This window comes from Apis florea, unplaced genomic scaffold, assembly GCF_048593485.1.
Source record: "Apis florea isolate Af1SG1 unplaced genomic scaffold, ASM4859348v1 contig_2897_pilon, whole genome shotgun sequence".
Classification (NCBI taxonomy): Eukaryota; Metazoa; Arthropoda; class Insecta; order Hymenoptera; family Apidae; genus Apis; species Apis florea.
Window position 1 is genome coordinate 4057392 of NW_028256665.1, and position 13538 is coordinate 4070929.

General features: G+C 23.6%; 3 protein-coding genes across 3 annotated transcripts; 2 read left to right on the plus strand and 1 right to left on the minus strand.

Moving 5' to 3' along the window:
- Window positions 1–25: 25 nt before the first annotated feature.
- LOC100866430 (ribitol 5-phosphate transferase FKRP) lies at window positions 26–3078 on the plus strand. Its single transcript, XM_003698212.4, has 3 exons — window positions 26–610; window positions 731–988; window positions 1304–3078. Exons 1-3 carry the CDS (start codon window positions 146–148, stop codon window positions 2069–2071), a joined length of 1491 nt encoding a protein of 496 aa, XP_003698260.1. The 5' UTR covers window positions 26–145; the 3' UTR covers window positions 2072–3078.
- A 549-nt stretch (window positions 3079–3627) lies between these two features.
- Window positions 3628–7551, minus strand: LOC100871910 (dynein intermediate chain 2, ciliary). Its single transcript, XM_086907505.1, has 15 exons — window positions 7076–7551; window positions 6903–7003; window positions 6674–6781; window positions 6407–6608; window positions 6225–6326; window positions 5935–6089; window positions 5755–5838; window positions 5500–5683; window positions 5257–5415; window positions 5036–5179; window positions 4855–4961; window positions 4579–4756; window positions 4267–4498; window positions 3954–4187; window positions 3628–3874 (listed from the first exon to the last, which is right to left on the minus strand). The coding sequence occupies exons 2-15, from the start codon at window positions 6969–6971 to the stop codon at window positions 3694–3696; spliced, it is 2139 nt and encodes a 712-aa protein (XP_086763631.1). The 5' UTR covers window positions 6972–7003; window positions 7076–7551; the 3' UTR covers window positions 3628–3693.
- Window positions 7521–9105, plus strand: LOC100872029 (uncharacterized). The gene is made up of 7 exons (XM_003698174.4): window positions 7521–7620; window positions 7720–7807; window positions 7905–8012; window positions 8105–8222; window positions 8308–8389; window positions 8462–8648; window positions 8730–9105. Exons 4-7 carry the CDS (start codon window positions 8154–8156, stop codon window positions 8941–8943), a joined length of 552 nt encoding a protein of 183 aa, XP_003698222.1. The 5' UTR covers window positions 7521–7620; window positions 7720–7807; window positions 7905–8012; window positions 8105–8153; the 3' UTR covers window positions 8944–9105.
- The last annotated feature ends 4433 nt before the right edge of the window (window positions 9106–13538 follow it).

Sequence of the window (13538 nt, forward strand, 5' to 3'; positions counted from 1 at the left end):
TGGTAGTGCTGAGGAGAATTAAATTGAAATATATAGAGATATGATTTATCAAACATTTAAATGTAATTTAGAAGTATTATAATACATAAAAAAATGAAGTAAAGAAAATTTAATTTACAATGGTATCGCATAACACGCGATAATTATGCGCTTTAAGTTTGTAAGAACGTTATTAGTGCTTGCACTATTAGGTAATATCATTATATGGTATAGAATATGGAGGTTATTTGCTACACAAAACACTTTACGGTTGTTGACACCAAATATCGTTACTCCTGATCCTCCACAAAAATTTCATCGTCGATTAGCTCGATTAGTAACTGTGGTTATACGAGAGTTTGAAACTTTTGAAAATGATGTGACTTCCACTGTAGAGTCTATATTAAGCTTTTTTCCTACTATACCAATTTTAATAATAAGCAATGAATTGCCATATCCTCCATTGGAATTAAACTTTGCAAATGAAAGTATGCAAAATGTTAAATTGATAAATTTGCAACCGGAATTTAATAAATCTTATGATGAAAGAAATCCTCTTTTTTATGTGCGTACAAAGTTTGTTTTATTTTTACCTGATGGTAGTCGACTTTCTACTAAGCAAATCATACAAGTAAGAAATATTATATATTTTTATTATTCTCTTTTAAAGCATTTTTTAAATTTTATTCTTAATAATTATTATAATAAATAAATACAATGGTATATATAATATTGTTTGAAATTATTATAGGAAACTGTATCACAAGCTACAAAATTAGGAATAGTTAGTGTACCAGTAGGAAGTGTAACTTTAAATTGCATTCATATAGATTTAAAAGTTAAGGAATGGAGTATCAAATTTTCATATATAACTGGTAATGAATGTGATGGAGTAAATGGAAAACATGCTACAATGCTTGAAACTAAATTATTAAAAAAATTAACTGATCCTTTCTTATTACCTTTTACGGATGCATTATACATTCAAACAACTGCATTAGGAGCAAAGGTTTGTATTTTCTTAATTTTAATTTAATTTTAACTTAAATTTAATTTGAACTTTCTTAATTTTATTTTTAATTAATTTTATATTAAAAAAAGAAAAAAATTTTAAATAAATTATTATATATTTAGTTTAGGGATTAGTTAGTTAGTTTAAGGGATGTTTTCTTTATGATTTTGAATATAAAAATTTTGTTTTTTATTTTTATAAATGTTATAATAATTTAAATTTATAATAAAAATAATTCAATTAGTAATATTTAATACATAAGCACATATTAGTAAAATTGATTCTAGTAGATAATTTATTACATGTTACCAGATTCATATATTATCAAATTATAATTTTAATGAAGGAAAATCATTATATAAAAATCAGCAAACTCAATGGAAGGTACAACAATTATATCAAAATCGTGAACGATCTATGTTTGAAAAATTGGGAATTAAAAAAGTTATAAGAACTTCCAATTCTATAGAATGGTATGGATGTTCTAGAGAAAGTATTAGATGTTTTGGATCAGTCATAAATGGTGTTCCTTCTTATCTTTATCAAAATCGATATACTCCACCTTGTTGCCTCTCAGGATTAAGGAAAGTTGCTCATCATGTATTTGATAAATTAGAAGAAGTTGGTATCAGATTTTGGTTAGAAAGTGGATCTTTACTTGGTGCTATGAGAAATGGTGATATTTTACCATGGGATCATGAAGTACAAATAGGAGTAAATCGTGATGATCTTGAAAGATCACCATGGTTAATTAAAGCTATGAATAAACCTATTATTGATAATCATGGTTTTGTTTGGGAAAAAGCAACAGAAGGGGAATTTTTTAAAGTACAGTATTCAAAAATAAATCATTTAACTGTAAATATACTTCCATTTTATGTCAAAAATGGTTCTATGGTTAAAGATGCATGGTTTTTAAATAATAAAGATTTTCCAGAGCAATTTCTTCATCCAATGTCAAGTATTGAGTTTGCTGGCAGACAAGTACCATGCCCAAACAATATTAGGGATTTTTTAGAATTGAAATATTTTAGAGGTGTGATTGAAAATCCAGAAATTCCTGGTAAAATTTCTTTTTAAGATTTTGTTCATTAAAAATTAATCTTGTAATATATCATATACAAAATTAGGAAAATAATTTTTTCTAAATATATAATTTACATTATCTACTTAATAATTCTCTTTTACTAAATATTAATATTGAGACTTTATAATCTTTTTTTATGATTTTAATCTTATCTAAATTAGTATAAAAAATTAAATTAGAAATGTATTATAGTATTTTCAAATGAAAAATATTATTTTCTGATATTTTATAAGATTATATATTAATCATCATAAATTAGAAATTATTATTAATTTGATTAGAAATTTATATGGGAATAAAAAAGGATTCTATAAAATATCCTTGAAAATGTAGATGTTATATATTTTTTAATATTTATAATAAATATAGATACCAACAAATTTTTATTGTATTTAAATAATTATTAAATATTATTGATAAGAAATTTTACTTTTTTTAATTTCATTAATGATGAATTATTAGATGTTTCAAGTTCCTAAAAAAGTTATAGATTGTTTTAAATATGATATTAAAACTTATTAGTTATAATAAGTTATATACACAAAAATTTTTCTTCTAAAAAAAATATATAAATTTCTAAAGAAAATATATAAATATTTAGAAAGTAATATTTTATAATTTTAATTCTTTCATATGCAATCTCAGTATTAATAATAATAAGAATACAAATTTTATTTTTATTTTGTTTTACATAAAAAAATTAATGTGCCAATGATACAAAAATTATTTATTTTTATGAATAATATATTTTTTTATATTTTTATATGTTATTTAATATTTATTTACCTCATATATTTAATAACTTTAATAATTTATTTGATATAAGAAAAAATTATATAATATAAATATTTATTTAAAAATAAATGTAACAGACACTGTGATAGCCAGTGCTTACTATATTTGAAATATCTGCAAATAAAATTTTTTATAATGATAATATTTTGTATTAAGTTTATAAAGAATTTACATATGTATTATTGAATTAAAACTTTCAAAAATATTAATTGAATTTTTAATTATAAAAATATTATGCAATATTTATAAATACTCTTTTAATTAATATCTTTTTAAATATATATTAAATTTATTAAATATATATTAAATAATAAATTTATTAAATTTTATATATATGTGTATATATGTATATATATATATATATATATATATATATATGCAATTAAATGTATTTCTAAAATCACAAACTTATTCTTTAGAAGTATTTAAAAGTAGATTTATATGAAAGTATGTGGCATTGTTATATGTATGGAATTGCAAAAATTTTCATAATTCTATTTATAAAGAAATAATATTATAGTAGTTTCATAATCGTTAATAATTGCTTCTAGTTTAGAAGACATGTTATAGCAATAGATAAGTTTAATTTTATAAATTATTCTAAATTTAGTGCCAATTTGTTTATAAAGATATTGATGATAGGTATTGATATGTATTTTTTGTTATAGAAAATATTAATAAAGTGTTGATGTTTAACATAAAAAGTTTTTTCATAATATAATATAATAATAATGATAAAAAATGATATCTATAATATATTTAAATATATTTTATTTAAAAAAATACATACATAAAATATATTTATGATTAAAAATATAATTTAATTATATACCACTCTTGTATCTTTTGGTTGTGGCAAAACAAGTGGTTCACGTACAAAACTTAATAATCTTTCTAATTTTAAAATTTCTAATTCTCTATGAGTTAAATGAAGTTGTCTCTTGGTTGGTTTTACTTTCAATCTGAGATTTGGTGACAGTTTTAATGTATTTATTGTACCTCTGTTTATATAAATATATATGTTATTTTTATTAAATAAATGATTATATTATTAAATATAATTATAAAACAAATTCTTACCTATCATCACCTACTATAATGAATGGTAATTTATTATTAAATGCAAGTTTAGTTAATTTATATTTCTTTCTATTAACAACTGGTTGACTGCATATTGGTCTGTATTTATTTACATTCAAATCAAAAACTGTAACTTTTCCATCATTTGAAACACAAGCTAATACTGTTGAACTATATGGTGCCCATTGAACATCTCCAATTGGAACATTAAGATCAAACATAAAAAGAGGTTCCCTATAAAAAATTTATAACATTAATGAACATAAGAAGAAAATAAGAATTTAAATAATTATAAATGATAATTGATATTTACATTCTGTCATCTTCCCATATTTTTATTCTCCAATCACCAGAACAACTTGCAAATATACTAGAATTGAATTTATTGTAAACTATTTGATAGATTGGCATATTATGTGCTTCATTATAAGTATTCATATAAACACTACTATATGCTGTATTACATTTATAAATTGTTCCTTCTTCTGTTCCAACCAAGAATATATTATAATTTGTAGGATGAAATGCAAAACATGTTCCACAACCTAGTAAATTATATTAAAATTTATTAAAGTAAAAAAAATAATTATATAAAATTTTATTATCTTTTAAAAAATTTATTTACCTTTTAGTGTAATCATAGTTCCATCTGGTCCAGGTATTGGTGGTCTATCCAGAAAAAGAGTCATTACAGTTGTCAAACCAAGATCATTTTGATTTAATATCCAATAGTTTATTTTCCCATCAATGCTAACACTGTAGAATGCTAATTTACCTTCTTCTGTATCTGGTGCCCAATGTACCTTGGATATTATATTAATATTCAATATATTAAATTTTTTAAATTTTGAAGTTACAACAAAAATGTGATATTAAATTTCTTTATTAATAATAAACAAACCTCCCACACAATACCTTCATGTTTTTGAATAACATCATCGCTTCTATATTGAGGAGCTGAAGGTGGCAACATTATATTGTAAACAGCAACAGAACCATCCATAGTACCTTTAATTGAAAGTATAAGTATCATTATAAATAAAAAAAATTTTTTATTTTTTATATTTTATATATTTTATTACCAATAACTAAAAGATGTGGATGTTGTTCATTAAATTCCAAACACATAACTGGTGAGTCAGTTGAACAAATCCATTCTGGATATGATGGATTTTTTAAAGTAAATAAACATACTTTTCCATCTGTTATCAAACTACTAAATGACACTGAAATACATATATATATGTATATTATAATTACATATATATAATTCTTTGTATAATTAAATTTGAATATTTTTTACTTGCTCCATATGAAACTGCAAATAAATCATAATATCTACTATTGAAGCATAAATGTGTGACATCATGTTTGTTACTTTTTTCATAACAAAATTTCCATAAGGGTAATAATGAACCTTCAGTTTTAAATTCATCACTTGGATCATCCCAATATCTATAGTCTAATGATATTTATATGAAATAAATATTATTAAATAAAATATAAATAATAATTATTTTGAAAATAATTGAATTAAAATATCAACCTTGAGCTATTTCATCAAAAATATTTTGATTCACCATTCGTTCTAACGTTTTTGCAGCTTGTATCATTCTATATGATATTGCATCAGATTCTGTTTGAGCTTTTTTTTTTATATCCTCTTTTCTCAATGGAAGTGGAACTCTTCTTTCTTTTTCTTTTTCACGTTGTTGTTGAGCAAAATCTTCCTAAGATATATATTAGCCATATTTTTAATTCATATAAATAATTTGAAAATAGTTTAAAAAAAAATATATACCTGATATTCATCAAATATTGTCCATTGAAAAACATGAGTATTAAATAATTCAGTTGGAGGTGGTATTGTTTGAGTACTTGTTTCCTATAAATAATATAAATGCATTATTCTTATAAATAAATTAAATAAATATAAATGTAATTAAACAAATTATATTTTAGAATATTTAATATTACTTACTCGCATAGGATTAGTATAAGTTAAAGCAGCTCTTTCACAGAAATTAAATTGATTTGGTATTTTTTTCGGTTTTACTCTTTCAATTTCTTCTTCCTCTTCATGTTCATGTTCATGTTCATGTTCATGTTCAGGTTCAGGTTCAGGTTCTTTTGGTTCTTCAGTTTTTTGTTAATAATTATTAGTAAAATGAATTTTGAATTAATTTTTATTTTAAATATTTAAAGAAGTATATGTAAAAAAGTTTTTAGTTTTTTTATTATTTTATCTTATTTTACACTTAATTATTTTACCTTCTGGCTTTTCTATTTCTTCTATTATTTCTTCTTCTTCTTCTTCTTCAACTTCCTCTTCTTCCTCTTCGAACAAAATAGGTTCTTCTAAAGGTGTTTCTACTACAATAAGACAATCAATATTTTAATTAAATTAATTATAAATTTTTTTAATAGTTTATTTTTATTGTAAAAATTTTTACCAATAAACCCTCCTGCTAACTGTATTTTGGCTTCCTCAGAATCTTTATGCAATATCAATCCAGGTATACTTAAAAATGTTACTAAATGTGGTGGAGGAGGTAACATTATGAATGTTTTCAATTTCCATGACCATTCAACTAAAGAATCTGGAATTCTTGTATTATGTATAGTTAAAACTCTAACAAATTCTTCTTGTAATTCCTAAAATTTTATCAAATTTTTTTGAAAACATATAATACATATGAAGTTGTAATAAAGATACATACTACATCAGTTAATTGTAATTGATCTTCTGGCTTTAAAAAAATTCTTCCTCGTAACCAATCCATATCACCAGCACCTATGTCCATACGGCTTCTCAAAAAGCTTATGTGCTAAATATAAATAACAAATGATTATTATTAAATCTTTATGTATAATTTTATAATAATAGATTTTTAAATATCAGAAATTATATTATTATAATCAAATGAAAAATATATATGAAATACTAACTCTTGTTATCTCTTTTGTTGGCATTGTATCTACCATTCTAGATGTTGTTTTCTTTAATGATGTATGCATAATTTTTAAGTTGAAAATTATCTAATATTCAACTACACAGAAATAACATAGAAATAAATTATAAATTGACATTAATGTAAAATGTTTATTATATATTATATTACCTAATATATATTTTATTATTAATATAATAGTTTATTTTTATAGTTTTTAATTTTTTTATTATTAATATTGTGAATTTAGTTTTTTTGTTATATTTATACAAATTCTTTTAATTTAAAGAATATAAAAATTTTTGATTCTAAAAAGATCTAGAATTTCATTTATATGTTTTGTATTAATTGAATATGCTTTTGTATTAGATAACTAAGAAACTGTGAGAAAACTAAATGAAAACTAAACTGAAGTTCTTTATATCTTTGTCTTTTCAATAAATATACAAGGAAATAAATTCTGGTTTCCTAGGAAACGTACTATACTGCCATAACATTTAAATATTATTTGCTTTAAGAAAATAATTATTTCATATGATATAATCGTTATATTTAAATTGTATTATAATATTATAAAAAAAACTAGTTCTTTCCTAAAAATTCCTTATTTAATTTTGTGTTATATATACATATATTATAAATTCAAAATTATATTTGAATAGATAAAGAATAAAGTATAATATATTTAGTTATAAATTTATACATATAATTTAAAGGTAAAATATTTAATATGTTTTATTTTATATTTATTAATTTTATAATGTTTTAAAAAAGAAATATTTTTAATATATCTTATGTTACATGTGGTTATATAGAGGAAAGAAAATCAATAATGGAGCATACCATGATAATGTAAGCATGTTTTCTACTTGTAGATAAGTCAGGATAGCTTACAAGCTATTTGTGAGTAAAACTTTTAAATTATCTTTTATTAAATAAAATTTTACATAATAGAATTTTATATAATGGTGTATTATATATAAATTGTATTATATTTCAGAATAAATTATTATTTTGTAAGTACTTGTTCAAAGTACTTGTGTATAAAAAAATGAAATTTAAATTAAAGATGGATTTTGTGCATTATTAAATATTTAAGTATTCAGAGGTATTATTTTGACAGTTATTTAAAAAATACTATGTTTATATGTATATTATATAAGAGTTTTTGATTATTAATTTAAAAATCTCTTATTTCAGATGAATTGGGGATATTAATTTTTAATTTGGTATATATTTTTATTTTGTGATGGAAGATAGTGGAATTGACAGTGACCCAAAAACTACTAATCATGTAGAAGATGAAAGAATTTTTTTGGTAAATATATAATTTCGAATGCATTTTATTATAATAAAAATGAAATAAAAGAGAAAATAAAAAAAATATATATTTTATATTTTAGGGAAGTGATAGCAGTTGTAGTAGCAATCAGACACAGACATCTCAGCATAATTCTACTACTAAACAGTTACAAAAGAAACTTGGTATTATTGTTAATTATGATTTTGAAATATGATAATGTTTACAATTTTTTTTATGATATTTATTTTAAATAGAGGCACGGATTGAACAAGCTAAACGTATTCAACGTAATTCAGATTATGTAAAATTACCAAAATATGATAAAAATTGTGGGGCTGCTACTAGTGCTGCTGGTTTGATTTCTATTCAAAGACTTCCTGTACCAAATAAAAATAAAGAACATCTTCCTCTTGTTGAATATTGGCATAGTGATAGTGAAAGGTTGTTAAAAATTTATTTACATATTTATACACATATTCATTTCAATATTTTTCATTATCATGCATATATATATGTTTTTAGTGAAGGAGAAATGACTCTTTTTCGAACAACTAAATCAAAAGATTCTTCAAAACATAAACAAGATCTTACTGATACATTTAGTATCGAAGAAATGAGTGAAGAAAGTGAAGATTCTTTGAACTTAGGACCTGCACAACCATCTCCGGAACTCAAATTTATGAAATCTTATAAGTGCACTGGTGATTGCTTTCGTTGTCAATGTCATATATTATAATTTGTTATGTATATATGCTTTAAGTATGTTATAAATTATTTATTTTTTTACGTATTATTAAATATTAATTTAATCTTTCAAAGTTTCATGTAATTATATAATGCAAAATTTTATATATTGAATCATGAAAATTAAATATACCAGATATTTACAATATATAAATTACAACTTATTATTTGCTTAATTTTTATATTAAAAAAATTATTTATTTATGTTAAAAACTAATTAAAAAGTAACCAAGAATTAATTGCTCCAGTGATTGAGATAGTAACTCGTCTTATTCGTGATTAAATTTCTCAATTGTGTATCGGCAAATCTCGTAACATCTATTTTGTATGAAACTACAATAGATATATCCATTGCTGTCACTTCAGGATATTACTTAAGCTTTAAGATATTGCTAATAGTGCCGTGAGAAAATTACAAATTGATAAAATAATGATAATTTATTATGCTATAAATTTTAATATTAAAAAATATATAAACATATTTTTGATGTAATTTACATATATCATATTAATATTAATATTAATATAATATGTAGATTGGTATCAAATACATAATGTTCATCAAGTTTTTAATTACTTTTAAAACATTTTTTAAAATATTTTACTTAATTTTATATTTTTTTTTGCATTATAAAAATTTTTATAGTTTTTTTTATTTCTAAGGCAAATTAATATTTTTATTATATATTTTTTTAATAGAAAAAAATACTGGCATTAATAAAATGAAAAAAAATACTCGCATTATTAAAATAAATATCTATGCGTAAATATTTGTTATTTTCTGAGGAAATGCAGTCTCCTTCGTAATACGCAATTTATTCTGTAATCTAGATCATCTTCAAGATAATGTAGTTCATTTCTTATCTTTTACGAGCAACAGTTTGACTATATTTTATACCGTTATAGAAACTTCCTTTCTGCATTCCCATTTTTTGTATCTTACCTTGCTGATCTGTTGCACATTGTGCGCATACCTAGAAGAATTCTTTTAAAAATTCTTCGTGTTATATGTGTGTACAGAACTTTATTACATATTGTTTGCAAGTATATCTTTTAAATAAATGTATCTATACACTTACGTGTATATAAACATGTTTTTTTTAAAAAAATGTTAATAATTTATTTTGATAAGTTATTATCATTTTTTATTAATTTGTATATTTAATAATTAATCTATTATTTAATAATTAAAAATAATTATTCGTTCATTTGATTGTGCATGTTTGAGTTTCGTATATTGCTTTTATTTTGCATTTCTTATTCTTCACGTTTAATGTGCCTTTATTCCTTACTTTATTCACTCGGATAGGTGCAGTTAGAATGCATACAATGCATACAAAGATATATAGAAAGAACAAAATTAACATAAAAAAGAAAAATTCTTAAATTTCAATATATATGTATAAATACCAGCAATTATATATATTCTATGTAATAGTTACATATCCTTTCTCTAAGGAAATGTATATTTTAATCAGAATTTTCAAATAAATATTATGGTAAATATTAGAATATGAAGATTTTTTTTTAATGTAATTCAAATATATAATAATGTATAATGTAAATAAGATATAATATAAATTTGTATTAAGAAGAAATAGATCATATTTACATTCTATAATGTATTTAATCATATTTGAATCAATACAATTAAGTGGCAATCGTATAATTTTAGACAAAATTTTTTGTAAAGATCAATTTCATTATATTAATTCAGATTCAATAGATGTATATATTAATAAACATTATGGTTATTCGTAAAAATATCTTGGCACGATGCAAATATACCTATTTCCATGAGTTCATTGTTCGCGATACCTAACAGCTATAAATGTATTTGTATAGAGTTCTTATTGCGATCTCTTGTCAATGAAAAGAATTCTTTTTTCGAAATATTTTCAATTAACTAAAAATAACATATCAAATAAAGAGGAGTGTAAAAGAGAAGAAAAAAATTATGGAAATTTCTACATAATGTAAGCAATTTAAATTATATATACTTTAGTATTATAATTATATATATAAGTATTATAGTATTATATTATATATATAAGTATTATATATACTTTATTACACAAGTATTTTTTTTTCGAGGCAGATACTGCGTATGTAAAGTTCATTTCGTGGAATAAGAATATCGGCAATTGGACTGTTAATTAATGGCTCATACGTTTTAAATTTATTCTTCTCTCTGATATTCTGACCAGTTCAATTTTTAATGAAGCCCACCGCCGTGGATCTTACAGGGAGAAATTAACAACCTCTTTTACATGGACATGGTGTTTGGCTATGTATGATATTGTATACACGGTGAAACATTTATCTTTTTACATGAACATTATAATTAAAATTGAAATAATTTTTACGAACAGTTTGAAAATATATAAAATAAATTCGTGAGTATATGATATTGATTTTCAAACATTATGAAATATATATTTATTTATCAATTTTCATGAAACTTTTAACAAATTATATATTTTCAATAATTTTTAAATCGTAATACATTAAAGCGATATTTTTAAATCTATGAACGAGATTAATCAAGGTTATTCTTAATTTTTTATGCTTTACAGTATAAATGTCAGGAACATCGATAAATAGAAAGTAACCATGGATTTTTTAAAACGACACTCTGTATACGTAGACTTAGTACTCGCAAACTGATATACGAGATACATTGCGTATGAATATTTAAATCCACCTGGTTTCTCTCGTATGTATAACATTATATGAGAAAGATGTATTCATAGGATGCATCGTCAACACTGTTGGTACGGTCATAAATTATACGAGAATTATTGCATATTTTGTAACCAATTTGAAGTAATAAATTTCATCCCCTTGGTGAACGTGACAATCTGTAATACGAATGCCGCTAATATCTTTTCATTTATTCATACGTAACGAGCGAAAGAGAGGTAACTTTGCTTCATAAACGAGATTCACAGCCAACGATATTGTCGTATCAAGTTATTAGAGATTAACTTAACAAATTAATTGAGATTTATTTAATTGTTGTCCATTTTAACATATATCGATTAATTTTTCTACGACCATATTTAATGATTTATATGCATTTTAAAATATTGATATAAATTTTAATATCAATGCACGACGAGGCAAAATTATCATCTTTTTTTTTTTTTTCATTTTTAGTTTGCGAAGATTTTACAAACCTGAGGTATATGTGTTAAGTTAATTAGATTCTACCTGACAAATTTCTCAGTACACAGTCTTTCGTTTTCCTTTCCTTTTAACAAACTGATCTTTTTTTTTCACGTGAAAGTTAGTGCGAATGTAAATGATTTAGCATCGTAAAAAAATAATTCAAATCATTCATTTAATATCAATTTTCATCATTTATAGGATATATATCAAGAAAGAAATGATTAGAGAATTATAAATATTTTCGGGGATGGTCTTGATTTTGACACATAACTTCATTCCTAATAAATAAACCAATCTAACGATACATTAACGATATAGTAATCAGCAGAGGTGCCGATTTCTCGGGCCACCGCAGCTAAACTTCAGCTTCGTATCTAACCCCAAACCAGTAGAACCGGATTTCGTGAGAATATGTCCCCCAAGGCTTGAAAAAAGAAGCGTCTAAAATAAAGACGCATAGAAGAATTTCATTGGTACGTAGCGCCATGTTTAGACATTATTAAATTATCACGTTACCCGCGATTTTTTTCTTAGATATGTTCTGAAAGTTATTCCAAATCTCATCTTCAACATCGAATAACATTAGAATAAAATCCAAATATAAATAACAAATAAAATACAATAATAGTTTGCCACTTGAAATCATTCATAACCACGCCGGAAATGTCTTAAACTTGTAGCGACTATTAGAAAGATACAAGTCTGTCGTCTTCGTAGACCGAACAATAAAGTATTGTGAATTCTTCATTCGTGAGAAAAATGGTTGGTGGAACAGTGGCTCATTAGAGGAAGATACATTTTACGATCTTCTATACTATTCTATGACTTTAGAAAAAAAAAAAAATTGACTACCTGTGAGACCAACACGATATTTATTTCCTCATTTTATTCTGTTACATACTTATTTCACAGATAATACATCAAATCGCTTTCCCATTATCCTACAATAATACTAAAACATGGCAATTCTTCCATCAGTCATAATGGAAACCGTGTTTTTCTTCTCGCAGTATGAAAATTACAGCGCGATCGCCTCTGCGGTCAGAGATTACGTATCGCGATTGGAAGTGCATCGATCGTTCATTTCCTTGTCAGGGTGAAAAACGAACACGGATCGTTTGCCTTTCGTGGTGGACAGATAAAGCGAGATAAAGCGGAATAGGGGAACGCAAAGGACGAAGACAAAGCCGCTTTGACCATTACTCTCAAGTTTCGTGTCGATAATTTTTAAGATCGATGCGGTTCGCGATCCCTCGGAATACCAAGTTACACCGGCGTCGGGATCGGTCACTGTGCGCGAAGATCGGCCGCAAAAACAACGATATCCGATCGATCGAGACTACGCCAATGTATTTGGTCCCGTAACGGGGCTCGAACTACGGTCCGCTGCTCCGCGTACTCGAAACCCATCGCTTC

Coding starts and splice junctions, on each gene's coding strand:
- LOC100871910 (XM_086907505.1), bottom strand. CDS start 6,971: ATGCATACATCATTAAAGAAAACAACATCTAGAATGGTAGATACAATG. Junction 5,684..5,754: donor CAATATTTGATGAATATCAG/GTATATATTTTT, acceptor TATATATCTTAG/GAAGATTTTGCTCAACAACA. Junction 4,962..5,035: donor TCCACATCTTTTAGTTATTG/GTAATAAAATAT, acceptor TTTCAATTAAAG/GTACTATGGATGGTTCTGTT.
- LOC100866430 (XM_003698212.4), top strand. CDS start 146: ATGCGCTTTAAGTTTGTAAGAACGTTATTAGTGCTTGCACTATTAGGT. Junction 611..730: donor CTACTAAGCAAATCATACAA/GTAAGAAATATT, acceptor AAATTATTATAG/GAAACTGTATCACAAGCTAC. Junction 989..1,303: donor CAACTGCATTAGGAGCAAAG/GTTTGTATTTTC, acceptor ACATGTTACCAG/ATTCATATATTATCAAATTA.
- LOC100872029 (XM_003698174.4), top strand. CDS start 8,154: ATGGAAGATAGTGGAATTGACAGTGACCCAAAAACTACTAATCATGTA. Junction 8,390..8,461: donor ACAGTTACAAAAGAAACTTG/GTATTATTGTTA, acceptor TATTTTAAATAG/AGGCACGGATTGAACAAGCT. Junction 8,649..8,729: donor TGGCATAGTGATAGTGAAAG/GTTGTTAAAAAT, acceptor ATATGTTTTTAG/TGAAGGAGAAATGACTCTTT.